At 38.0% G+C, this 26611-nt stretch overlaps 1 protein-coding gene across 2 annotated transcripts in view; it reads right to left on the bottom strand.

Moving 5' to 3' along the window:
• LOC133612539 (receptor-type tyrosine-protein phosphatase eta-like) overlaps window positions 1-26611 on the bottom strand; it is a 64443-nt gene that overhangs the window by 29925 nt on the left and 7907 nt on the right. For both annotated transcript variants that reach the window (XM_061970021.2, XM_061970022.2), the window contains exons 2-6: window positions 6893-6914; window positions 6427-6627; window positions 3321-3581; window positions 2095-2352; window positions 1745-1996 (exon numbers count right to left, since the gene is read on the bottom strand). In XM_061970021.2, coding sequence (XP_061826005.1) covers window positions 1745-1996; window positions 2095-2352; window positions 3321-3581; window positions 6427-6627; window positions 6893-6914 — 994 coding nt within the window. The remainder of the gene's footprint in view (window positions 1-1744; window positions 1997-2094; window positions 2353-3320; window positions 3582-6426; window positions 6628-6892; window positions 6915-26611) is intronic.

Here is a 26611-nt window from a genome sequence, read left to right as displayed (position 1 = left end):
GAATTTGTAAATAAACACAAGTGCATGTTTAAATAGTTCATGTTTCAATGTGTAAAACTGCGGCCACAATATGTACTCAATAAAATGTGTCCAAAAATTAGTTCGGTTCGGCTTAGGTGTGCTCAATAGTCCGGCGATTACAGTACTTTAAAGTGCAGTTTTAATGGATTGTACAAACAAAATGTTTTTGTCTTTTTCTATGAAAAAAAAACTATGTGGACTAAATTGCCTGTTTTGTTGGGTTTGTTTAATCGTCTAACCAGAAGTGTTTTTCACAACTATTTATTGGGTTTATGCAAACCACTAGAGAGAGACAGTGGCCGCTTGTTCCAAACTATTGTGTTTAGGTACATGTGGGAATTTTAACTTTTACTCTGTAAAGGTACTTTTCGGGTTAGTGGTTAATGGCAAGAGTTAAAAGATTAGGGTTAAAGTGTCTGTTTTCAACATTTACACAGATTGTCTAGAGGGCGCTAACTTTCCACAGTAAAGACCCGGCTTCTAAGACATAAAGACATAACTACAATACGTATGTACGTAACACACGCACGTGATTTAGCTTTGGGTGATGTTAGCTAATTAATGATAATAGCAATTTGGATAGATAGTGTTAGCTGTCATTGAATGTATATTCTATCATAACAACAACACCACTGTAAATTGTTGCTTTTCTTGGACTACATTTGTATGTGTGCACACCCTGTTGACAAGACAAGGTGAGTGACCCCAGTAGACACCAATCATTTTATTCGGGCCGGTAAAATGTTTTACTACACAAACTTAGTAATTAGGAAAATATAGACCATTTTAACAAATGTGTTCTGTTAAACCACTAATGGTAACATAAGCTATTTAATGGTGTTCTTGTTATATGTTTGGCTATGAAAAATGTAACTGTGAGCAAGTTGTAAACAGCCCCTTTAACTACACGTTATCCTCACATTTTATTGTACCATGTTGCCATACTTCCTAATTAAAACTCTTATAGGGACAACATGTTTTGAACTAGAAATTAGATGTTGATTATGAGTGGGTGCTTAGAAATGCTTTATTTTTATCAGCTAAATTCTGCTATAGTAATGGCATTAACCCTCAGGGGACAAAAGCTGACTTTTTTTGTCTTTTCAGTAAATTCTTGCTGTATTTTGGCCATATTTTTTGTTGTTACTCCATTATAAATGATTTTTCCTATGAGAAATGTTTTTGTTAAATAAATAAATTATAACAATTTCAATATCCAATTACTTCACAAGTGTACAATACACTGGCAGTTATTTGGTGATACCCCAAAGGCAAACAGGACACACAAGTTAAAGGGCAAAAATTTGTTTTTCTCATAATTTCTCAATCAACTTCAGCCCTAAACAAAAATACCAAACTTGTAATGTTTAAAAAAAAATATATATTCTAAGGCCTTTTGATAAAAAAGGTTATCAGAAATTTGCTTAACAATTATTTCACCAATTTAAACCTGCAGATTTTCTGATCAAAGGCCTTTAAAGTGTCCAAATAAACACACAAACAAACAAAAAAACATTACATGTTTGCTATTTGGTACTGAAGTTTATGAAAAATATAAGCAAAAATGCAAAAATGAATAAAAAAATCCAAAATGTGTTTATGCCTTTCAAAAGCTTAAGGTATTTTATGTCTTGTTCAGCTTAGAAGAGTTTTAAAATATTTAATATTTCAAACTCATCTTTTTTTCCTCTTATTGTTTCTCTAAAAGTATGGCCGTACTTACTTGTAAAGGTGCTAATTAAGGTCTCTTGTCCTGTGTTTGAATCGTTTCCTGCAACAGCACTGACTGTAATATTATAGTTGTTTCCAGGGATTAAATTGTTGATGGTAAAAGTGGTATTAAAGCTGTCTTCTTTTCCTTCTGGTGTCCAATGCAGTTTATACCCGGAAGCGTTGCCCTCTGGTTTAGTCCACTTCAGAGATATGGATGATGTTGTGACATTAGTGATTTGGAGATCCCTAACTACAGCAGGCTCTACCAATGTTAATGCAGGAAGAGAATGATCAAAAAGTTGAGCACAACACTCAATAAAGCAGTCTTTGTCTTATTGTCTGTTCTGGCGTGTGTCTTACTTGTGACTGCAGTGAATTGGTAAGGATCTCCCTCTGTTTTATTGTCTCCAGCAATAGAAAACATTATAATTGTGTATGCCTTGCCGGACACCAAGTCTGATAGCACGGCAAAGGTGTTCCTTGTCTCTCTCAAGAGCTGCTCTCCTCCATTGTGCCACTGCACCTTGTATGTCAACACTTCACCATCAGGTTGTTTCCAGGTTAGAGATATTGAAGAAGTGTTTGTGTCAACAGAGAGTTCACGAACACTGCCTGGTCCTACATAGGAAGACATAGATTTTAAACAATGAGAGGTACAGTGATCAAGAACATTTTCTCAAACTTTTCTAAAGTGTATTCTGCAGAATTTTAACACATTTGACACATTTCAATTAGGCTTTTCTCAGAAACACCTGTTAGAGTACAGGTATGTGTCACCATAATGATGTCCTCTGATAGAGGAAAGTGCTGGTCCTACTCCATCTATTGATATTATTGATCATCGAAACCTGTTTTATCGACTAAATGACTGGGTGGGAAACCCAGGGAAAGTTAAAGTTAAAGTCCCAACAATAGTCACACACACACACACTAGGTGTGGTGAAATTATCATCTGCATTTGACCCATCCCCATGTTCACCCCCTGCGAGGTGAGGGGAGCAGTGAGCAGCAGCGGTGGCCGCGCTCGGGAATCATTTTGGTGATTTTAACCCCCAATTCCAACCCTTGATGCTGAGTGGGAGGCAATGAGTCCCATTTTTAAAGTCTTTGGTATGACTCAGCCGGGGTTTGAACTCACAACCTTCCAGTCTCAGGGCGTACAATCTACCCTTGATTGGTTATCATCATATCTTGCAGGCAGGAGTTTTTTGGGAGTTGGTAAATGGGTTATAGTTGTACGCTAACCACTACCCATCAGGAGCAAGGGTGAAGTGTCTTGCTCAAGGACACAACGGACGTGACTAGGTTGGTAGAAGCTGGGGATCAAACCAGGAACCTTCAGGTTGCTGGCACGTCCACTCTCCCAACCGCGGCACGCCGTCAATGTAGAGGATGTGCATTAATTCGAAAAAAGAATGAAGGTGATGGCAAGCAGAAAATGTTTTGTTTAATTAAACTATTGGAATCATTAGTTGACAGTCTTGATTGCCAAGCAAGTACAACAAAACACAAACTTCACACAGGTTTGAGTTAGCTAAGATGCTAAACCAAGTGAATTTAACTGTTATTCTTTAAACTGTACTTACTTGTGTACTGAGACAGAGTTGCATCGACTCCTTTGGTCACGTTATCATCTGCCACTGCAGTTACAACTATATTGTACATAGTCCCAGCAGTTAGGTTAGTGATGTCTTTTGATGCCATATTGGTTTTTTCTTCGTGTCCATCCTTGCCATGGCTCCAACGTACGATGAAGAAAGAGAAATTCCCTTCTGGTTTGGTCCAGCTCACATTTATAGATGATGTTGTCACATTGTTGACAGTGAGATTGGTGACTTCACGAGGCTCTGACCAAATTGTGAGGAAGGTTAGAACTTTAATAGTTATGGTTTACACAGAATAATTTGTGGTTGCAAATTTGAACCAGTCCTCACAGCAATTCAGTAGGATTTTGTCCCAAAAAATATACTGTATACAGTGGTACCTAAGATTTCAAACACCCACGTTCTGTATGATTCTGTTTTTGACAAAAGTTTTCCCCCCAATTTTGCCCCTGTTTTTGCATACTGTCTAAGTTATTGTGTAGCCAAACATTCTGCGCAAATGTGTCTGTTGGCCTTTCATTCTTAAGGGCTATTCACACATCGCCGGTTTAGGTGGTGTTTCACGGTGGTTCAAGAACCACCGTGAACCGTGTCCCAAGAGTGGCATAAAGCCTTTCTCAACATGTTATGAACCATGGCGCCAACACAAATTGGCTCGGGAGTACCCCGGATCTTCCTGTAACGTGGAGGAGTCCTCCATTCTCTACTACACATCAATCACAGTGCGACCGCATGAAAACGTTATGCTTCTGTCTTTAAAGGGGAACATTATCACAATTTCAGAAGGGTTAAAACCATTAAAAATCAGTTCCCAGTGGCTTATTTTATTTTTCAAAGTTTTTTTCAAAATTTTACCCATCACGCAATATCCCTAAAAAAATCTTCAAAGTACCTGATTTTAACCATCGTTATATACACCCGTCCATTTTCCTGTGACGTTACATAGTGAAGCCAACACAAACAAACATGGCGCATAGAACAGCAAGCTATAGCGACATTAGCTCGGATTCAGACTCGGATTTCAGCGGCTTAAGCGATTCAACAGATTACGCATGTATTGAAATGGATGGTTGTAGTGTGGAGGCAGGTAGCGAAAACTAAATTGAAGAAGAAACTGAAGCTATTGAGCCATATCGGTTTTAACCGTATGCAAGCGAAACCGACGAAAACGACACGACAGCCAGCGACACGGGAGAAAGCGAGGACGAATTCTGCGATCGCCTTCTAACCAACGATTGGTATGTGTTTGTTTGGCATTAAAGGAAACTAACAACTATGAACTAGGTTTACAGCATATGAAATACATTTGGCAACAACATGCACTTTGAGAGTGCAGACAGCCCAATTTTCATCAATTAATATATTCTGTAGACATACCCTCATCCGCGCTCTTTTCCTGAAAGCTGATCTGTCCAGTTTTGGAGTTGATGTCAGCAGGCCAGGGAAGCTAGGGTCGATATTCTTCTCTTGATCATCTTCGGTGGCATAAGGGACGGTGTGAGCCAAGACATCCAGGGGGTTTAGCTCGCTCGTCTGCGGGAACAAACTGCCGCCATTGCTTGCCGTGCTACCGAGGTCCTTTGTCCCTGAATTGCTCACACACTCCAGCAGATTCAATGGGGGTCTGGCGGCAGATTTCTTTGACTTTATCGTTGGAAATGCATCTGCTTTGAGTGTCGCAGGATATCCACACATTCTTGCCATCTCTGTCGTAGCAAAGCTTTCGTCGGTAAAGTGTGCGGAACAAACGTCCAATTTCTTGCCACTTTCGCATCTTTGGGCCACTGGTGCAACTTGAATCCGTCCCTGTTCGTGTTGTTACACCCTTCGACAACACACCGACGAGGCATGATGTCTCTAAGGTACGGAAAACAGTCGAAAAAACGGAAAATAACAAAGCTGATTTGACTCGGTGTTTGAGAAAATGGCGGATTGCTCCCCGATGTGACGTCACAACGTGACGTCATCGCTCCGAGAGCGAATACTAGAAAGGCGTTTAATTCGCCAAAATTCACCCATTTAGAGTTCGGAAATCGGTTAAAAAAAAAAAAGGTCTTTTTTCTGCAACATCAAGGTATATATTGACGCTTACATAGGTCTGGTGATAATGTTCCCCTTTAATTGTGCCGAGTCTGTGTTCAGATTGTGAAGGTCCGGGAGGAAAGGGTGACTGGCGGATTATGTTGGTGTTAAAAGGGAACTGCACTTTTTTTTTTTAATTGTATATCGTTCACAATCCCTATCTCAGACAAGAACACATATGCCTTTATTTTTTTCTGCATTCTAATTTGTAATATACGACAAGTACGAGGTGGCTAACAATGATGCTGATGGGAGTCATCTATTGCACCCATGAAGCCCTCTAAAAAACATCCAAAAAGCGCCAAAAATACTTCATTTATAGGTTGTGACCTGAATATTGACCAAGTATTAGCGATATTGTTATTATAAGCATTGACAAGGAACTACTTTTAGCGGCGCCGTGATCACAGAGAGGTAACTAGCTTATGCAGCTACAGACATACTGAGCCGGTGAGCTGCTGCATTGCCTCGGAGTATGTAAAAGTTTATCCTAGATTATAAATCATGCCTCTCACTTGTATAGTAGAAAGTTGTGGCCATAAACCGAGGTTTATGACCTGGTCAACTTTGACATTCAACTTAGACCCATCAATTGCGAGCAAGACACGAAAAAGCGCACATTTGCGCTCACTTTTACATGAATAATTTTTCTTCTAAGCGGGAATACATTAACATCCCATCAGTTACCATCCCATTGAGAGTGGGCATTGTACAGTAAGTGATTGTTTTATTATTGTTGTAGCTTGTATTGGAATGAAAGGCGAGCAGGGAAGCCAGAGGGAAAACTAAATGACACAAACGTATGACACAATATGGCAACTTAACAGCATGTCATGTTTGTGAAGAACTTTTTGGAATGGGCTCATTTTACTGGAAATTGTTCAAATGTTTTAGGTATTCCTATATTACAGTATTTTTTTTTATACAATTTCCTACTAAATACTTGTGAAATCATGTGTTGTGTGGTTTCCTCATTTCTGGTTTCCACACAAGCAGATTGACTCACTCATGGTGACCGGTTGACAGCAGTTGAAGCAGCCGAGGAAGATTTGATAAACGGCTCCAGAAGTCAAGTTATAAACTGAACCATTTCCAGAGATGTTCCTATCAGTTCCCAGGGATACATTGCAGCTTGTCTGTGAAGCATATGTGACTGTTGTTGTTGTTGTATATAAAGGTTGCGTCTCGTTGCTGTCACATGACCTATCTGCAAAATATAAGAGCAACAATTACACGGAAAAACAAACTCAGCAACAAAGTCATCATTATTTATTCTACTTTTTTTCATTTCATATAAACTCGTAATTCTTTCTATATTACAAGATGTGACTTTAATTACTACATTTACTTAATATAGCATATCTTAAAAAATCTAAATCACGTTAATGTTGTGCAGGTCTTCTTTATCATATATATTGATTGTGGAGGAGTTGAGCTTTTTTAGATGATGATAGCCAAATGTGTGTACTCACTGTTACAGTATGCATGGGAGCCCTGCAAGGAGATGGGGTGGCAGTTAGTTTTAATGCAACAGCAGGTGTCAGCATTGAACCATCACCCAGAAGCCATATACTGTCACAGTGTCAGCAGAGTTAAACCTTTTTCGAAGGTGATCCCCCAGGTAACCATGGTGAAGGCCACAAGTGGGCTAAAGACAACATTGGTTACACATGAAACTAACAAGACCTGGATAGCCTATGCATTTCATATCTGTTTATTCAACTTCCTTTTATTTTAATATGTAGCCATGTATCTGGTTGAAATACTAATCGAACAGTATGCAGACCATTAAGAGTTGTTAGTACCGCTTATTCATTGCTTTGTTTATCTAATGTGCAACCTTTAAAAGGATGTTGTTAAATATCAACCTGGATGTTTTATTTCCTAGCATGTTCAAATCCATTTTGGCACAAATCCACACATTTTGCATGTTAAGAACAACCAGTATTTCCATTCAGTCCATTGAACATAATGGGTGTTTTTCATTACAGCCCTTGGATGGACACACAAAGCACTTAAGTTAACAATTATGTGATAAAGTCACTGATTGGATAACACAAACAAGGAAGTAGATGCTGCTGATGACCTTCGGTGATTTTTATGCTGAGGGATCAGCATAAAAAAATAGCATCAAATATATGGGTGTTTTTACAACTAGAGGCCAATCGCTAAATTACTGATTAGCCGAAGGCGGTGAGATTTTTCCCTTTCAGTTTGTTTACCGCAAGACCAAACATTCAAACACATGGCGTCAATGGTCAAAACTTCCCCAAAGTCCCAGTTGGTAACCAATTATTAACTCAGCTGAACAGTGAGAAAACAGAGCGTCATAGTAGGTTCTAACCAGCATGAACCAGCAAATGTTCAGCATTACTGATTAGTGTGCAGGATGAACATATATGGAATATCATATAAGTTGGTGCACATGAGGTCACTGGCATATGCTCCAAGTTACAGATTGCATTCATTATTTGTAATCAGTCATGTCAATGAGTACAATGTTTCTATTTATTTTAGTTTAATATCACAAACTTTCAAAAAGAAAACATATTTTTGATGAAATTCTCATTCTATCCACAAATGAGAATAACAAGAGGTGATCCTCCTTTTTTTTTGGCAGCATACCTAAAAAATATATGTAGAGTCCTTTTTGTGCCAAGTACTGTAACAGTCATCTATCTATCCTTAATACTGATTATACCTATAACAGACATGACTATGTGTAATTTACACCATGGATTTTACTGTAGGATAGTCCTCAGACTTAAAGATGATTGGTTCAAATGATGATGACAATGTTTTAGAATGTATATCCAATAAGAGATGTTATCTATTACAAACATCCTTTGAGCAAATACAATCTAGTATAGCACAATATCTTAGAATATTGCTGGCAAAGTGCCTACAATTTAAGGAGTGGTGGAATTATTATTATCAATCTGTTTGTCCATTATGTAAGCTATAAAATATCATAAAGTTCTATTTGCCTTTTGTTTTCTGTATCTGTTCATGACATTACATTTCAAAATAACTTTAATGCTCAGTACTGTGTAACTTATACTCACCCTTTCATTTATCACTGTCTACGATTTTAACCTCAAAATGTGTATTAGTTTATTTTGTTTCACTTACATAGTTGCTTGCAAATGTTGAGTTGCTCACACTGTAAAAAAAAAACTACTTACTTTACATTTGTAATAATGAAATCCACAGATTTGTTTCACTTACATTAAAAAAAGACTTATTTGAATAATGGAACACAACCACCTCCCTCTCCCAAGGGAGCAGACTTTGCATTATTTTCTATTTTTATTCACAATATGTGACCTTGCCCTTCCTCCCAACCACATGGGCCTCTATTATTTCTAAATATGACAGTGCCACCTTAGGGGGTCAAGGATTTACAGTTTGTCAAGGCTCTGCTGGCAGTTGTTTAATTTCTAACTATTATGTTAGATCCACTATGGACTGGACTCTCACAATATTATGCTAGATCCACTCGACATCCATTCCACCGGTCGCCCAGGGGGGTTCTCATTGTCCCACTGGGTTGAGTTTTTCCTTGCCCTGATGTGGGATCTGAGCCGAGGATTTCGTTGTGGCTTCAATCCAATCCAATCCACTTTATTTATATAGCACATTTAAACAACACAATGTTTCCAAAGTGCTGCACAACAATATTAAAAACAATATAAAATAAATATGATTAAAAATGATTTTAAAGGGTAAAACCAAGTAAAACTGTAAATAGAAATCAAAATTTAAAAAACACAAAGGACAACAGAGGACCACACAACTCACGTAGTGTTAAAAGCCAGGCTTGTGCAGCCCTTTGAGACATTCGTGATTTAGGGCTATATAAGTAAACATTGATTGATTGATTAATTTCTGTAAGACGAAATACAATGGACACCCTTGACACAATGTTTCAAATGACTATCCATTGAAAATAGTAGAAATATTGTTTCACAGTCTGCAACAAAAAATCTCTGTGGGGAGGCGTGGCCGGCAGACCAATAGCGAGGCAGGGCACGCCGGGGCCGACGCCGAGATAAATGTCAGGTGCGTGGATCGCCCACCTGGGCACAATTATATAATCTCCTCTTAGTGTATAAAAGGGCGGCAGCCGTGAACGTCGAGGCAGAGGGAGAAGAAGGACAGCAGCGCATGAGGAGCGTAAGCGACCAAGCGGGAGACGCAGACGAAGACGAGGGAGGCTGAAAAGCGAACCAAAGAGCGAGCAGAGAAGAGGAGCTGAAAAGCGACCTGCACTAAGGTTTATTCGAAAAAATAAACAAAGTCACAACCCTGCTCGAAGTCATGTCAATCCTTGGTGGTCCATGGAACCCTGACAGTGAGGATCTGTCACATTTGGCGCCCAAACTGGCTGGACCACCGGAGGAGGGGAGGACGATCCCCTGTGGGCTCTCGTGGGCGCGCCAGCGGCTCGAGGAGTCCCGCCAACAATTGCGGCTCCTGCAGGTGTTGGCGGACCAGTTGGGGGGGGCGGCGAATGGCCCCCCCGAAGTTGTTGAAGAAGAAGAAAAAGACAAAGAAGAAGAAAAAGACAAAGAAGAAGAAGACAGACAAGAAGAAGAAGTAGAAGAAGAAGACAGACAAGAAGAAGAAGAAGAAGAAGAAGAAGACAGACAAGAAGAAGAATAAGGACAAGAAGAAGAAGGAACAGACGAAGAAAAAGACAAAGAAGAAGACAAAGACGTGGCACGCCGGGATCGACGCCGAGATAAATGTCAGGTGCGTGGATCGCCCACCTGGGCACAATTATATAATCTCCTTTCAGTGTATAAAAGGGCGGCAGTCGTGAACGACGAGGCAGAGGGAGTTGGAGAGCCAGCAGTGAATGCAGCGTGGAAGAGAGCGAGAGGCAGACGAAGGCGACGCAGGAAGAGGAGCTGAAAAGCGATCCGACCTGCATTAAGGTTTATTTGAAAAAATAAACAAAGTCACAACCCTGCTCGAAGTCATGTCTGTGCTTTGTGGTCCATGGAACCCGGTCGACAGTGGAAGTCTGTCACAAGCTCTATTAACTGTACAAGCTGTATGTTAAGTAAAAGAGCGTAGAAGAAGTTACCAACTACAGTAGAAGACGTAAATGTCCACAGCCCTTGGACTGGCTGACCAGTGTCTGCAAAAGCCATTGCTTGCACATTTACTTCTAACTTTGTTCATAAACATTAGAAGAATTGATGATAATACATTTTTTTGACAATTTGTTGTGGAATGTGGAATGTGTTACTTTATCATTTTATTTATTTTTATGTTTTCTATTTTTTCAGCAAAGTGTACGCATATTGATTAAAATGCAAACAACACCCATCACTATTGAAAATACAACAACACAAGTCAACATAAACTGGGCATTAAAAAAAATACTCCTTTGGATCTCAATTTTTGTATCGAGAAAAGTGACACTTTTTAGTAATAATAAGAAAATGATCATGAGTAGGTCGACATACTATTGATGGGTCTTAAACTTAAGTGAGACGGACTTTAAAGGGACCTATTTAGATTTGTATTTTCTACATTTAAAACACTTCCTTGTGGTCTACATAACAAGTATGTTTTACAGACCGTCTTTAAACCGCTTACTAACCGTCTCTTGGCATTGCGCCGGAGCAGAACAACAGGACAGGTGTAACAACAACATCATTATCTGTCACTCTTTAAACTCCTGTTGCAAATCTGAATGCTTATTATTTAAATGTTTACCTAAGTTTTAAACAAATGCAGTAATACTAATCGCCACATTTGGCGAGGCATGTCTTAAAGCAACACTTGAAGCACAGTGCTTCCTTGTTTAAATTGTCGCCTCTATCGTTAGTTTTAAACCCCTAATATCTCCATATTGCACTTCATGCACTCTCTTTATTAACCAGTAGAATTGTCATTTTTTGCCATTCCTCCTCTCCAAGATGTTATTGCTTGTATGCACAACATCATGCGCCTCGGCTCTGTAGTCACCGTCACACAGCGGGCATTTAGATGAAAGAACGGTACCGGTACTTTTCAAAGGCAGTATAGTACAGATTTCAATCAATTAGTATTGCGGCACTTTATTAGTACCGGTATACCGAACAACCCTACCACCAACAATACTCTATTTACATTTAGTGACTTGAATATTAACCAAGTATTAGTGATATTGTTATTACAAGCGCTAATGCAGACAAACTATTTATAGCTGTGCCGTGATCAATTCCAGGTCTCTGTATGTTTACATCATCGAGTGGTCTGCTTCTTTCTTGCTTCCTAGCTCCCTGTAATTTTATTCCAAATCATAAATCACGCATCTCACCTGGACATGAGACGTCTGAGTAGGTATCCCGACAAGTTGGTACACTTTGACAGCCATTTAGGATCCGAAACTGGCGAGGGCGACACGAAAAGATGCTTGTTACCCCCGACCCCATTTCTTCGTGAGGATTATTAGGCTTATTCTTCACCAAAATGGAAATATATAAACATCCCAGCAGTCAGCATCCTAACGACAGCAGACCTTGCACAGTAAGTTATGTTTTATTATGTTTGTTGGCTCTCATAAAGTCTGCAGTGAGCAATATTCAGTGATGAAGAAAAAAAAGCAATAGTTGTTATGCGTTATTTTAGTTAATGTGCCGCGTATGCTTAAAATTATTAACATACGTAAATATTAAATGTTATTATAAATGTTCCCGTGACTGCATTACATATACTTACATCTTCTATATAAAACCTCAATGGAGGTCTTTGGATGTTTTTTTAAGGGCTTTATAGGTGGAATAGCACAGCTCCCATAGGCTCCATTATAAGCAAACTTTTGATCACATTTAATTTAATATTTAGAATGCAAATTCCCCAAAAAAGTGCAGTTCCCCTTTAAGTCATCCAGATTCTGTAAAAGTGAATAGACGATATGTCTATGTTTATTTTTCTGACGGTCCATATACTGTATGGCATATACGTTGACAAGCATACATAGTACGGAAGATTCTCTGACCAGCTTCTGTCTTTGAAGCATGAGCACCTCCTTTCTCACAACTGGCAGTTTGCACGTACTTTTCAGACATACTAAACAAAGACGCAAAATAGCGCCCGCAGAACAGTGATCAGTCTTCATAGATTACAATGCACGTGCTGAATGATTATATTTCATGACGACAAACATACTAAATGGATTGCACTCCTTATTCTGCACAGCTTAGAGGTGCAATCCTTTGCGCACACGTTTAGTAGATCAGCGTTGTGTGCTATCAAGTTTGCACATGTTTAGTACCGTACATGCAAACCTTTAGTAGATCAGGCCGAAATAAACTTGTATTTCCGTGTATCTATTTTTGACACACTGATCTCAGGGGATAACTATGAACATGTCTTAATTCTGTGCCAAAGTATTACTTATTTTCTTCTGCCAAAATAAACAAAACATTTTTCAAGCCATTAGACCTGAAACATGACTCAGAGAGAAGATATAAACCACACTCTAAGTCCCAGGAGGGAAATAACATATTAGAAAGTGACATCTTTAAAATGTGGGACTTTTTTGATTGTACTAGATCTTAACTGAGATTCGGCCCGTGACCTTAAGGTCCCATGTACTCAGTCTGTGCCCTTTGACTGAGTCTGAGGAAGAGGAGGAGGAGGAAGTGGCTGCACTGACGGCTACATAAACATTACATCAACCCGCAAAGCAACTGGGTTCGCCTGCCACTCTGAAACTCACTAAACCCATCTTTGCTGTGTGCCTCCTGATAACAGCCAAGTTCCTTCCTCCGTAACAACACTGAGACCGCAACACAATCAAGGAATCACCTTCAACGTTGTCGGCCAGGGGCGGGCCTATGTTGACCTTACAGTAGTTACTTACAGTTTGATAACTTGGAACAAAGGCATCAAGATCAAAAATAGTGCTACACCCTTAAGGGAACCTATTATGCAAAGTCAACTTGTGTTACCTATTGGTACCTGTTTTTGCATTGTGGGGATCTGCTTAAATCCCCAAAATGGTAAATCAGACAATGCAAGCATTGTGGAAATATTTATAAAACAATCTTGCCTTCCTTCATACTTCCTCCAAACAAGCATTTTTTTTTTCAAAGAATTTGCCCAATTTGTATTGTTTCTGTAATTGTGACATCACCGGATATCGCCATATATGGTAAACTTTTACCCAAAGAGCTTTGCGCGTGTCCGACATTTTAGTCACTGAGTTCCCTATTTTTCTCTATCCTCTTGGTGTGGGGCTCGTTCATGCATCCTCCGCTGTTGCCATTTCTAATAAAAAGTAACATACAGTTGTAACTTTGATCAGTGAGTAGACTCGATATGGAAGCGCTAGAAACTACAACATGGCTGACAAGGAGAAGACGCAGTCAAAGGAGAGCAGTCCCATTCAACTGGCAACCGGGCCACATCCGACCCGCCAAAGCTTTTCATTTGGCACTCCGAACATCATCCAAATAGGCTGGATGAAACCATTCAAATGAGGGTTGCTAATATGTGCACAATCCCCGCCACCCCGCGCGGAAGACAGTGAGGCATATGTGTCACAATGAAGCAGCAGTGGGGTGAGTAGAAGAAGAAGATTTTAAAAATGGCACTATCGACTCTGAAAAAAATCTAATACAATTGCGAAAATCTGACTGTAAACAGCAACTGGACAACAAAGTGTGATTTTTTTTTGCCCCGAGTCAGTGCTCGATTTATTGTTTTCTGTCGGACGTTTTAAGAGGCGGACAGACCAGCAGCAACAGTAGATATCCACACGTGTAAGCTTCATCACGAAACTTGGTCAGATCTTTGTAACTAGATATTGTGCATAAAGATATTTAGTTTGTTTTGCACTGAAATTGCTGAATTTGTGATGTCTTTAGTATTCGTGGTCGTGTCGTTATTTATCTGAGTAACTCTGGCGATCAAAGCTCGTTTAATACATTTAGCGCTAATTTTGACCATCAGAGGTCGGTAACGCTACACCTTAAGTTTAATTGTGTTGAGCCACAATCATGTTTGCTGTGGATGTTTTTTTTTATTTCTATATGCGTAAACATCCGTAGTTTATTGTGTGAATGAATGTATTAACACTAAACCTTCTATTTTATTTATGTCACATACACAATGGAAATTATTTATGTAAAATACACAATGGACGTTACTATTTTATAATGTTTATTGTATGTTCATATCTTCAGTCTTACAAACCTAAATAAAGGAAGAAGTGTATAGAAATAAAACTGAGGAAGGAAATTAATTCAAAAGAAGGAACATCAATCCTCAACGAAACTTCTGGAGCTTCTGTTTCTTTATGCTGTTAATCATCTGTCTATCTGCAAACGCTGGAAACGAGTAGCGAGGAAAGAATAATTAATTTACTGACAGTGCAGTCTGAAAGCCGATGTGTTTTCTTTGCAATTAAGTAAACACATTGTCAAAGGAATATAACCTGCATAGGCACTTTCTGACAAAAGTAACAAACTTTTTGGGCTTTTGAAATTGCTCCTCTTTTCATTATGTAGTTGAATAGACCCTGAAGTAGAGGCACGTAAATAAGACCGCCCACAAAAAGGCGCATCCTGAAGAGACGGTCAGAATAGCTTGAAGATGGTCTTTAAAACATAATCCATACAACATTTTGACCCAATACCAATCAATATACATGTGGGGGGACAATGAAGTGTCTTAAATGTAGAATAAAAATCATCACCTGCATACTAAACATGCAGGTGTTTGAACATTGTACGTACTGAAAGACTGATTGACAGTCCTACTTCTTTCCTTTGTCCCAGTGTGGGACAATGAGCGCATTTATCACTGCAGCTGGCTGACAACTTGACTAAATGTCACATTTCACGAATTCGTTTTTAAAGGTCAGAGTCAATCTTGGCAAATAAAGTTTCTTTTGAGAAACACCCTCATTGTTTCTGTGCTAACACGACTTCCTGTATCCACCCAAGATAACAATCAGCATAAAGAACTTTTAAGGTAAATATTTTGAAGTACTTCAAACCTCAGGCTCATTAAGGTCACATTAAAAGACGAAAAGATCAAGAAACTGAATAACAAAGTAAAATGTGTTTCTCTTGAACATTACAGGGCTGGTCATTTCTGTCACAATTGAATGAGTTCTACAATAGTTATTATTGTCATACCATCCATCCATCCATTTTCTACCACTTGTCCCTCTCCTTGTTGTAAAATTGTATGACTGAATTAAATGAGCATATAAAGGATTAACTCCACAAGTGTGTTCTGCCTATTTTGGCGGGGGCTTTTTGTGTTTTTGGGGACACTAGCAAGGGAGTGTAATGGTGATGACAATAGCTAAATGCATTTAAATGCAAAGGAGAAAGTAGAAAGTAACACTCCCTTCAGATGTTCTTCACCATGTCACGTGTCTGCACCCATCACCAGATTTCATGATGAGAATACAATTTACAGTTACAGTACTTTCTTTTCTTACTTGTATGAGAGTTCGTGGTGTTAAAATGTTACTCAAAAGATTGTATGCACTGGTAATAAAGGTTTAATTACTGTGACATTTTCCCTAAGGCAAACCAATCTCAAACTTCATCTAAGTTTGTGGAGCACCAGGTAAGACTCTATTACTATTAAATATGGAAATAAAATGAGGACATGTGCATTTTTTACGCTTTTTACAACTTTTTGCAGCTGTGTAATTCAAAAGCATGCATATGCTGTTATAATTACACAAGCCTGCTCAGTAGCCTTGTGGTTAGAGTGTCCGCCCTGAGATTGGTAGGTCGTGAGTTCAAACCCCGGCCGAGTCATACCAAAGACTATAAAAATGGGACCCATTACCTCTCTGCTCTGCACTCAGCATCAAGGGTTGGAATTGGGTGTTAAATCACCAAAACGATTCCTGAGAGCGGCCACCGCTGCTGCTCACTGCTCCCCTCACCTCCCAGGGGGTGGAACAAGGGGACTGGTCAAATGCAGAGGGTAATTTCACCACACCTACTGCACGTGTGACTATCAGTGGTACTATAACGGCATGGCGTAGTGGGTAGAGCAACCGTGCCAGAAACCTGAGGGTTGCAGGTTCGCTCCCCGCCTCTTACCATCCAAAAATCGCTGCCGTTGTGTCCTTGGGCAGGACACTTCACCCTTTGCCCCCGGTGCCACTCACACCGGTGAATTGAATGATGAATGATAGGTGGTGGTCGGAGGGGCCGTTGGCGCATATTGCAGCCACGCTTCTGTCAGTCTACCCCAGGGCAGCTGTGGCTATGAAAGTAGCTTACCACCACCAGGTGTGAATGACGGGTTCTACATGTAAAGCGACTTTGGGTACTTAGAAAAGCGCTATATAAATCCCAGTTATTATTATTATTATTATTATTAACTTTAACTTTAACCTTACATTATGTAAATAAGCAGACCAATGCAAAATAATCCACATATCAAAGTACACTGCAATTATCACATAACTCTAATAAATGAGCACAACAGATCTAAACAATTCACAATGTCAGGAAAGTTAATCATGATTTGAAATGATTACAAAATTACACTCTTAGATAGCACCAAAGCGGCTCTGGGTTATATTTCATCATTAAACAGATTTCAGTATTAGACGTGGAACAAATTTAATTGTCAAACTGTTCTTTGCCAAGTATAATTGCATCAATACACACCACAAGCTTTCCACCTTGTAACACGCCTAGGGTTGGGCACCTTTCATATTTGAACCAATGCGGTACCGATTCAGACTACCTTCATATTGATACCGTTAACAATTTTCAGTACTTTTGTGTGTAGATAATTGCTAATTGTTTAACAACAAAATTTCATTTTTAGTGTAACATTTCAAATGAGCTGTGGGACAAGCGGTACAAAATGGATGGATGGATGATAACTGTGCTGTTGAGTTGTTATATCTTGTTTTCCTATTACATTTATGAGTCTCATTTGCAAGTATTATAGAGTAAACTTTGCATGCAGATGCTATTCTAAGATGTTAGATGGCAGTAATGTATAGGCTACAGTGTGTTGCCCAGCTAGGAAGTAGTCTTTGCCATGAAGCTGAATGTGCCAGTCTAGTATTATGTTGAGCCTTATAAAGAGCTACACTGTAATTACTGTACTTATTACACACCTGCTGTTTGATTGTACCTTACATCTTAGTTGTAGTTTTCATCACCAAATATGGAGGCGTTGAAATAGCCATGTAAAATCGCCAATGCTAATAAGTAGCATATATATGGCAAAACCAATGTAAATTATCATCAAGCTAGCACATGTTGTAAAAGTGGCGCCTTACTTTATGTTTGAGCGTTTTTTATCAGGCATATTTGCTTTGTTGGCATAGACTATTTACACCCTGAGAGAGGCAGAGACAGTTTCCCCGCCAAGTGTTTGAGCCCTGTTTAGTCTGCAACCGTACGTGACGTCACAGGCAACAAAGTATCAAAATATGAAACAGTTTGATCTTATGTGAATAAATTCACAAATTCCCATCCCTAAACACGCTTGCATCTGCCTCCTTCACACTGCTTAAGGATGGAACCAGGATCCACAGATTGTGAGACAAAAGCGCTAAAAAAATAAGCCAGTTGTCTAGCATGACTGTTCTTGTGGCAAAGAGTGAGGTTTACACACTTACAGACACACAAGCTTGCATCCGTTGCAACTCTCTAGTTTTTTGGTTTGCTTTGACTTTTTTTCATTTGGAACAATTACATTAAGATGGTATAAATCATTTAGGATCGTTGTCACATTGTAACTTTAAAAGTTAACTGGATATGCCCACCTATACAGTATCTCCTTAGGTTAATCGAAAAATATGTTGTTCTTTTGTTTTGGCAATGCAGTGTATAATGTCTGAAAGATTGTTACTAAACCATTAACTTGTACAACATGTAATTGTTCCTAATAAATGAGATTTTAAAATATTTTCAACCTGACTGCCTCATTTGGCCATGACCTGCTCAGAGGTCACGTGATAAAATGATCTGCTATCTGCTGACAATAAGGCCTTTGAGGTGCAGGGAGGAGCCTGAGTCTCATTTACATGGACTGGGGAACTGTGACTCTTTGTAATTCATCGTGTACTTACATGCACAGCCTTGAGTTGCAGCTCTGCTTATAAGCAACTATGTTAATTTAAAACTGGACTGTCCTCATCCTGTCTAAGGGGGTTTGTGAGTGGGTGGAGGCTGCAGCATTCCACACAGAAGGACTCGATTTGTGACTTTTGTACTCAAGACCCTTATGTGACGCAGTCTCCTAATTTAGATGCAGCTTGACAAACATTCTGTTATTAGAGTAGTGTGTTCTCTACGTCATCCTGTCATCATCTGTAAGCTAAGTGAATAGCATGGACAACATGAACAAAATATATTCTATAGAAATTTACAAAAAGTCCCATTTCCTTGTTCCAAGATGTTCCTTACTGATAGCAGCGTCACAACCTTTCATTTCTCGTGCAGTGAGTGTGGCCAACTAAGGGAGACGTACATTATTGTACAACTGGCTATGTACCATGAATGCTCTGGAACATGATAAACTTATGCAAAGTGGTTTACTTGTCACTAGTGGCTGATGATGTTTGCACGCACTCTGTCTGAACAGAACCTTTTAGACTATGCTTTGATATTCTTTTTTCTTTTTAATCTAACTGAATATGGCATATTAATTTTTCATGTTTGGCAAGATAGAGAAAAGATTAAAAGTAGAACATGTATTGTCAGTACGTAGGTGTCGGCCTACCCATCCAAAACAAATGAATCATACCATATTATGGTACATTTTTATATTGATGAACAAAGGCGTCTTCAAAGACTACACCGCTTCAACACTCTCTAATCTAACAAATTACAACGCGACCGCCAATGTCGGCGGTTTTGCACAAAACGTGGTCTGACCTCTAGCAAGTAGAACAACTTTGGCATGCAAGCCATTATTTCGGAAAAATGGCGTGAGCATGTCAAGGATGTCGTTATTGTGTTTTACTGAGCTGCTTTGCTTTCACATTGAAGGACAGATAACCCTGATGAGATTGCCTGTCAGTGTTATTATTGTAGTAGCATTATTAGCCATGACGCATGTATTTTTTAAGGCTAAAAAATGTTATACAGACATTTAAAGACAAATCTGTTATTAGTCATTAGTATGGACGAGGGCTGTCAAAGTTAACGCGATAATACCGTGTTAACTATACTCTCTAACTAAGCTCTTTAAAAGGTCAATACATTTTTTGTTTATATTTAAAAATATCAGACAAAATTACCTATATAACCCCCACCCCTTTCAAGATGCTTAAAAAAATGTCTCAAAGTGTATAAGTGTATTAAATATATGTAGTTTATGGTTTGAGTTTATTTCGAACATGCATACAGTTACAACATGATAGATCACAATTTCCAGTTTCTTTTCACATCATGTCCAAAAAAAGAGTAAGAAGAAGCAGAGTTTATTTCAACATACCCCTTTTCCATTTTATAGCAGTTACTAACACATTTTATTCACTTCCTGTCCTCATTTTGTACACAATTTAACTCCATAAATAATAAAGTTCTCAAAAAATAAAATAGTTACAAAACTTATGATCACTAAGATTATCTCGCTTTCAATAAGGTTTCCAAATATTTCTCAGAATTATTTTTCTTTGTACTATAATCCAGTTTTTTTTAAACTGGATTATATCAGTATTTTGTTTGACTTAAATACTTATACAAAATAATGAAACGAGAAATAATCAGTTCCAGGGTGAAGCTGTCAAGATTATAAAAAGAATGTACAGGTAATTTACAATAGTGTGTAAAAATGTAAAACAAAAAGTGTAAAATTAGGTTTAACCCTGTGTAAGGAATCTAAAAGAATATTAAAATATTTAAGGTGCAAAAAGCAGTAGTTGCAGTATAGACTACAGTGTTTTGCTTAGTCAGTAAGTAGTCTTTGCCCTATACTGTATTGTAAATATTGTACTCACTCACTTGCTGTTTGATTGTAATGTGCATCTTACTTGTAGTTTTCATTAGAAAATTTTGAGGATTTTTTGATTGTTGAAATGACCATGTAAAATCACTAATGCTAATCAGGAACATATCTATAGTAAATCCAAATAAGCATTGAGCTAGCGCATTTTGAAAAGGAGTCTTGCTGTACGTTGGAGTGTTTTCTGTCTGGCAAATTTGCTTTGTTGGCATGGAAACCTAGAAAGAAACTAGAGACAATCTGACTGAGTCCGCTCTTTGTACTACTTGAGTGCTTGTTTCCCTGTCAAGGGTTTCAGCTGGCTGAGTCTACACCCGGATGTAAGCGCCACGTGCAACAAAGGCATCGAAATATTGATTTTACGGTATCAAAATCTCACGGTACAATATCATCATGGTATTGGGGCCACGGTACGACATTATTAGACTTAGACTTAGACAAACTTTATTGATCCACAAGGGAAATTGTTCCACACAGTAGCTCAGTTTCAAAGGATGGAAAGGATAATGCAGGTATTAAGTAGACTAAAATGTACCATAGTAGCAATAGAATAGAATTAAATTATGGAATGGATTAAGTAAAGAAGTTAAAAATTGTACTGATATGATCCAGAGGTTGTTCAAAATAATAGTGCTTACAGAGTACAAAAAAGAAGAATTATGAGAAATACTTTCAACCTTATTGAAAATAAGATATTCTTCATCTCAGTATGTTAATAATGACTGAATTAATTAATTAATTACATATTACAAAACTGTTGTATACTAATTCATAGATGTTATTTTATTATATAAAAAGGTCAGTAAATGATTCTATATATTTGTAAACGCTTTGAAGTGGGAAAGGGGTAGGATTAAATAAGCTTTGCTTCTTCCTAGTCCTTTTCGGGCATGATGTAAAATGAAATGATATGAAATTGTGTGATGTATTATGCTGTAAGTGTGTTCATGTTCGAAATAAACTAAAGAAAGAAAGAATATAAAATATAATATATATGTAATATTTACATATTATATATACAGTATATAATATATACTGATATATTATTATATTATATTATATTTTTATAATATATACAATATATAATAAATCCCAATTACCATGTACGCAAGCCTTCCGCCCGAATGCAGCTGAGATAGGCTCCAGAAAGGGACAAGCGGTAGAAAATGAATGAATGGAATATTACAGTATATGTAACAGCTGCAGCAAAAAAAGAAAACAAAAAGAAAAAAGGGCAGCATAAAATAGAGAGCAGATCCAGCAGAAAATAGATATTATAAACAAAGAGAGGTAGCTAACATAGAAGCGGTCAGGTAATAGACATATATCATCTATTGCTGTATGTCGAGTGATTATACAGCTGGATGGAGTGCGGAATGAAGGAGTTCTTGAACCGATTGTGGTATATGTAAAAAAAAAAAAAAAAAGACCTAAAAAGGTTTGTAAAGTGAAGTGGCAGGAATGTTTAGGACAAACACACTTACTTTTTACTTTTTTAAATTTGATCTCAATTCTGAACACTGCTGCTGGAATTTTAATTTTCCTGAGGGAACTCTCCTGAAGGAATCAATAAAGTACTATCTATCTACCTATCTACTTACTGTAATTGAACACAAACATAATGCTAAAATGTTCTAATCATATCTATTACTACAAACATGTATTTTTAAGTGCAAATAATTGCGCAGGAGCATCCACTGTTTAAATCAAATATAAAAACAAAACTTAGTTGAGTGTCTTTAAAGTGACAATGTAAACATCCAGTGTAAAACAATATTGTTCACTTTAGTGTCTTTCAACTTTTACTTTCTGACAAGCAGTGTCCTCCACAGTAGACATGTTTGTATCAGTCTGGAAAATGTTGTCTCTAAGAAAAGGTAACTAATACTTTAACTTCTACTAATGTTTATACCTCACAAACGGATGTTTGGCTTTGCTGGCTTCAAATATCTTTTTGGGATGACGGTTTATGAGATAGCGACTTGTCCAGGGTGTATCCTGCCTTCCGCCCGAGCACAGCTTGATAGGCTCTAGTCCCCGCCCCCCCGTCCCCCTGCGACATCAATAGAAATAGGCCTTGGAAAATGGATGGATGGATTGAGGATTCATCAAGAAGTTTTTCAGTTTACTCGTATTTACCGCAATGTACAGTTTTTTTCGGTGATTTCCTTCCGTGCGATGCGACGTGAACAGCTGGCTCTGTGTCACCTTGGGAACGCTCCAGACGAAAGTAGTGTGCTTTGCTTTGCGGAACACAGACTTTCTTACCTACGCCAAAGAGGTTATGTTTTCACCAGGGTTTGTTTGTCTATTGGTTAGCAACATAACTCAAAAAGTTCACATTATGTTACAGAACCTTAAATTCAAACTGCACTTTACTGTATTAACTTGAAATAAAAGTTGTGTAGTATTCAGTACACCACTGACACGTTGTTTAGTGCAGAATGTTTGTGATGACAAGCAAAAAAACAAAAGAACTTTGAGAGGGAAAAAAAGTTGTTCTCTTTTCCCCCATAAAACGTAGCGAAAAAGAAGCAGAACCGTGGCTCTAAAACCAAGTACGGATGGTAGCGTGGGTTACCTGTACTGTTGCACACTGTCATTTTGTTCATATTTATAATCGTGCTTACTAGAGGTAAGCACGATCATAAATATGAACAAAAGGACAGTTGTCAGCTGTTAGCATATACGTTTGTATTACCTAAATCCAACATGACGGAAATGCCTTTTACAAGATACTGCAGTAGTAAACAGTAGGGATGTGGTACTCTGTATAATCCTGCACGGGACAATCTGCTATAATAATAAAAAATAAAAATACAAATTGTAATATTAATCGAGATCAGATGATATGAAAAAATTAATAGTAATAATTGTTTTTGCCATATCGCCCAGCCTTAGTCTATGGTTATTGACACACTTTTCCTATTCTTCCATTACTGGTAACCACATATAAACAGAACAAAAAAACTGCCAACAATAGTCGGAGTAAGCCTTAAATGCTCACTGAGGCTGAAGCCTTGCATGATATCAGGCATGAGAAAAGTTTTGTGAATATTTAAAAATTTTCAAATGACCTGGTTATACAGTAATGACGAAGTTTGACTTTGTCATTACTGTATAACCAGGTCATAGAATTACTGTATAATCAGCCCTTCTTCTTGTAATGGTCTGGGTTGAAACCAGCACCATCTTGGAAACAATGCCAAACAATATAGTAAAGCAACAACTCTGATAATATAGTTATGTAAAGTTAAGACAGAACCCAACATGCAGTAAAGTGTGATGTTATTTTCTGACTGTGACAGAAGAAACACTACATGGGTAATAATACTATGCAAAGTAAACTACTGATTGAGGAAGTAAAAAATGTCCCGTATTTCAGGCAGGACTTCCTCAATTGCACATGTGTTTCTGACTAAATGTGTCACTCTGTGGTTGTTAAAATGTTCCAGTATTAACTACTAATAACCAAGCTTTGAGGTTTCTGGTATTTCACTTTGGATAACTGTTATTTTTAGTGGAGTACGATATCAAGTGTCATAACCTTCATACCACACAGTATACTCTAATGTTAAAAATGCTCCAAAAATACCATATTAAATTACCAATGATTAACCACGTAATCAATTTTCTAACTACTCATCTTATCTAAAATATTGTAAACGGTTTCTGTGTTTTTTTGCAAAATAAAATTAACTATTTTTTTTGTTATACAAAGTTGAACAAAAGTGTACATCTTGCAAGTGTCCTGTGAATGTTCAATACAACTTCCTCATTTGCGAGTAAAAATATGTCACTACTTCTGCATTTGATGATTGCCCAGAGTGGTGACTCATTTAAATCCATTTCTCAGGTAAAAACTGAATTTTTCACTCCGAACATGTATAAAACAGCCCCATTTGTGGTGCGTGCTTGTTTTTATTGGCCTACAGCACATTATAGAAATAAAATCAAACAATAAAACAACAGTGGAAATGGGAGAAACAGAGCAAAAGGATGCAGTGAGATAAAGTGGAGTTGTCCATAGGTTTTGTCTTTAAATATATATGAAAATACACGTAGAAGGGTGGTTATGTAGACATTATTTGAACATTCAGTGTGCATCCTTTGGTGGAAAAAGTTGGACACCCCTGAACTATAGTTTATCAGCCACATTGTTGGAGTGCAGTGTTTTATGTACAGTAAGACTACATGTGTGATGTCTAATGTGACACACTGGACACCACACTAATAGAACCATTGCAAAACGGGTTACAAATTATCTTAATTTGGCTGCTGATTTATATGGTAACATTTTGCGTCATTATTTTGTCAAAACTATCATTAGTCGACTTGCTAACTTACTGTTAAAAGCTGTTTACTTTACATTGTAACATTGTTTTAGCAACAATTCTGTTAAAATGTAATAAGCACTTATTCTACTGTAGTTTGAATACTTTACATTAGTTTTGGGCGTTATTACAAATATGTGTACTGATCCAATACCAAGTAGTTACAGGGACTGTATCGGTCATACCAATGCTGAAACTTCAAAGTTTCAAGATCATTCAATGATTCGATTTTTGATCACAATTATAATCAGACAAAACACAGAACGGTAATGTAACAATATCAAATATTTTCCTACAATTGGCTCTGATTGAAATCAATTCATTTTGCCCTTAAAGCCCTCCTGTGTCCAAGGATTCATTTCCTGAGTTTGTAAACAATAACAGAAGCGACACCTTTTTTTTTATCATAAAAAATGTTGATTTTTATCACTGTAGTATCAACCATATACTAATACTATAATTGGTATCGTTACTGTCGATATTTGTATAGATCCGCCTACCTTTGTTTACATTCAAGAGCTTCTAGCTTGTTTGTAGTTAGCATGTCATCCTTAGGTGTGTCATGAAACATGTTTAGCTATTCCACGTCCTCCAGCGCTAATAAAACTTGAAACTTTTTTTATGGAGGTGAGGATCGATAGCTGACTTGAAAGTGGCTTTTCACCGTGGAGAGATATTAGTTTGATTGATTGATTGAAACTTTTATTAGTAGATTGCAAAGGAAGAGAATACATTATATGAAACAGTACAGTTTACACAGTACAGTATATATTCCGTACAATTGACCACTAAATGGTAACACCCAAATACGTTTTTCAACTTGTTTAAGTCGGGGTCCACGTTAATCAATTCATGGTAGTGCATTGAGGATGCGTTTGTTTGCCAGTCAACAACATGCATTAACACAACATGACAATAGTATTAAAAGCTCTAACGTTGGTCAATATGATATATAATTTTTATCGTCTATATTGCGCAACCCTATTTACAAAGACCATTTCTATATTATACTACTGACTGGAACATTGAGAAATATTACATCACTGAGGTGATTAAAGGCTGTACGTCAAAAGGTGGCACGGGTGTGTGAGCGCGAGTTGTGGCGTCATCACTGGGCTGAATGGGACACTGAGCAGCATCTCAATCCATCTGGGACCTCTCTGTGTTGGTCACACACATGCCATTCTCAACCCCTATCACCTTTTCTCTCTCCAGAAAGACCAGTGTGGTAAGGACAGGTGGGCCTCTGCTCAGTCCACACACACACACACACACACACACACACACACACACACACACACACACACACACACACACACACACACACACACACACACACAGTTACAGACAGCTGTTATGTAATAGTACATTCCTAACACTGTCCACAGTAACTCGTACCACTGGTCTGAGCTCTCCCTAATTGAAAATCCACAAACCAGTATAGTTACTGTAACCCTCACCAGTCTCTTCATTTAGTACACCTGCATAATTAACGATCGAAAAAGATGGTCACGCTCCTTCTGTCAAGATATGTATTATTATGGTCAAGCCTCACAGTAGTGTATAACTGTATGGCATTGACGTACAGTCAGGGAAGAAAGATGAGACAGAAATGAATAATGACATAAAATAAATAATATTTGGCCATTGAACTGGGTTGTACATTTATTTTTATTTGTGTTTATGTTTTAACATTTTCTGAAGTAGAAATCACTGAATTTGCACATTTCCTGACCAAATACAAGGCAGAGACCTGAGCCGAGCCTAACCTGTGATTGTGCAGTACTTCATTAACTGTGTTGGATGGTGCACGCTAGGGTAGAACGCAGTGATGATGTACCATATAAATCAGGGGTAGGGAACCTTTTGATGACTGCATCTGGCTCTCAGATAAGTAATTAATAA

This window comes from Nerophis lumbriciformis, linkage group LG10 (genome assembly GCF_033978685.3).
Source record: "Nerophis lumbriciformis linkage group LG10, RoL_Nlum_v2.1, whole genome shotgun sequence".
In the NCBI taxonomy this organism is placed as follows: domain Eukaryota; kingdom Metazoa; phylum Chordata; class Actinopteri; order Syngnathiformes; family Syngnathidae; genus Nerophis; species Nerophis lumbriciformis.
This window is presented reverse-complemented; position numbering and strand designations above follow the sequence as displayed.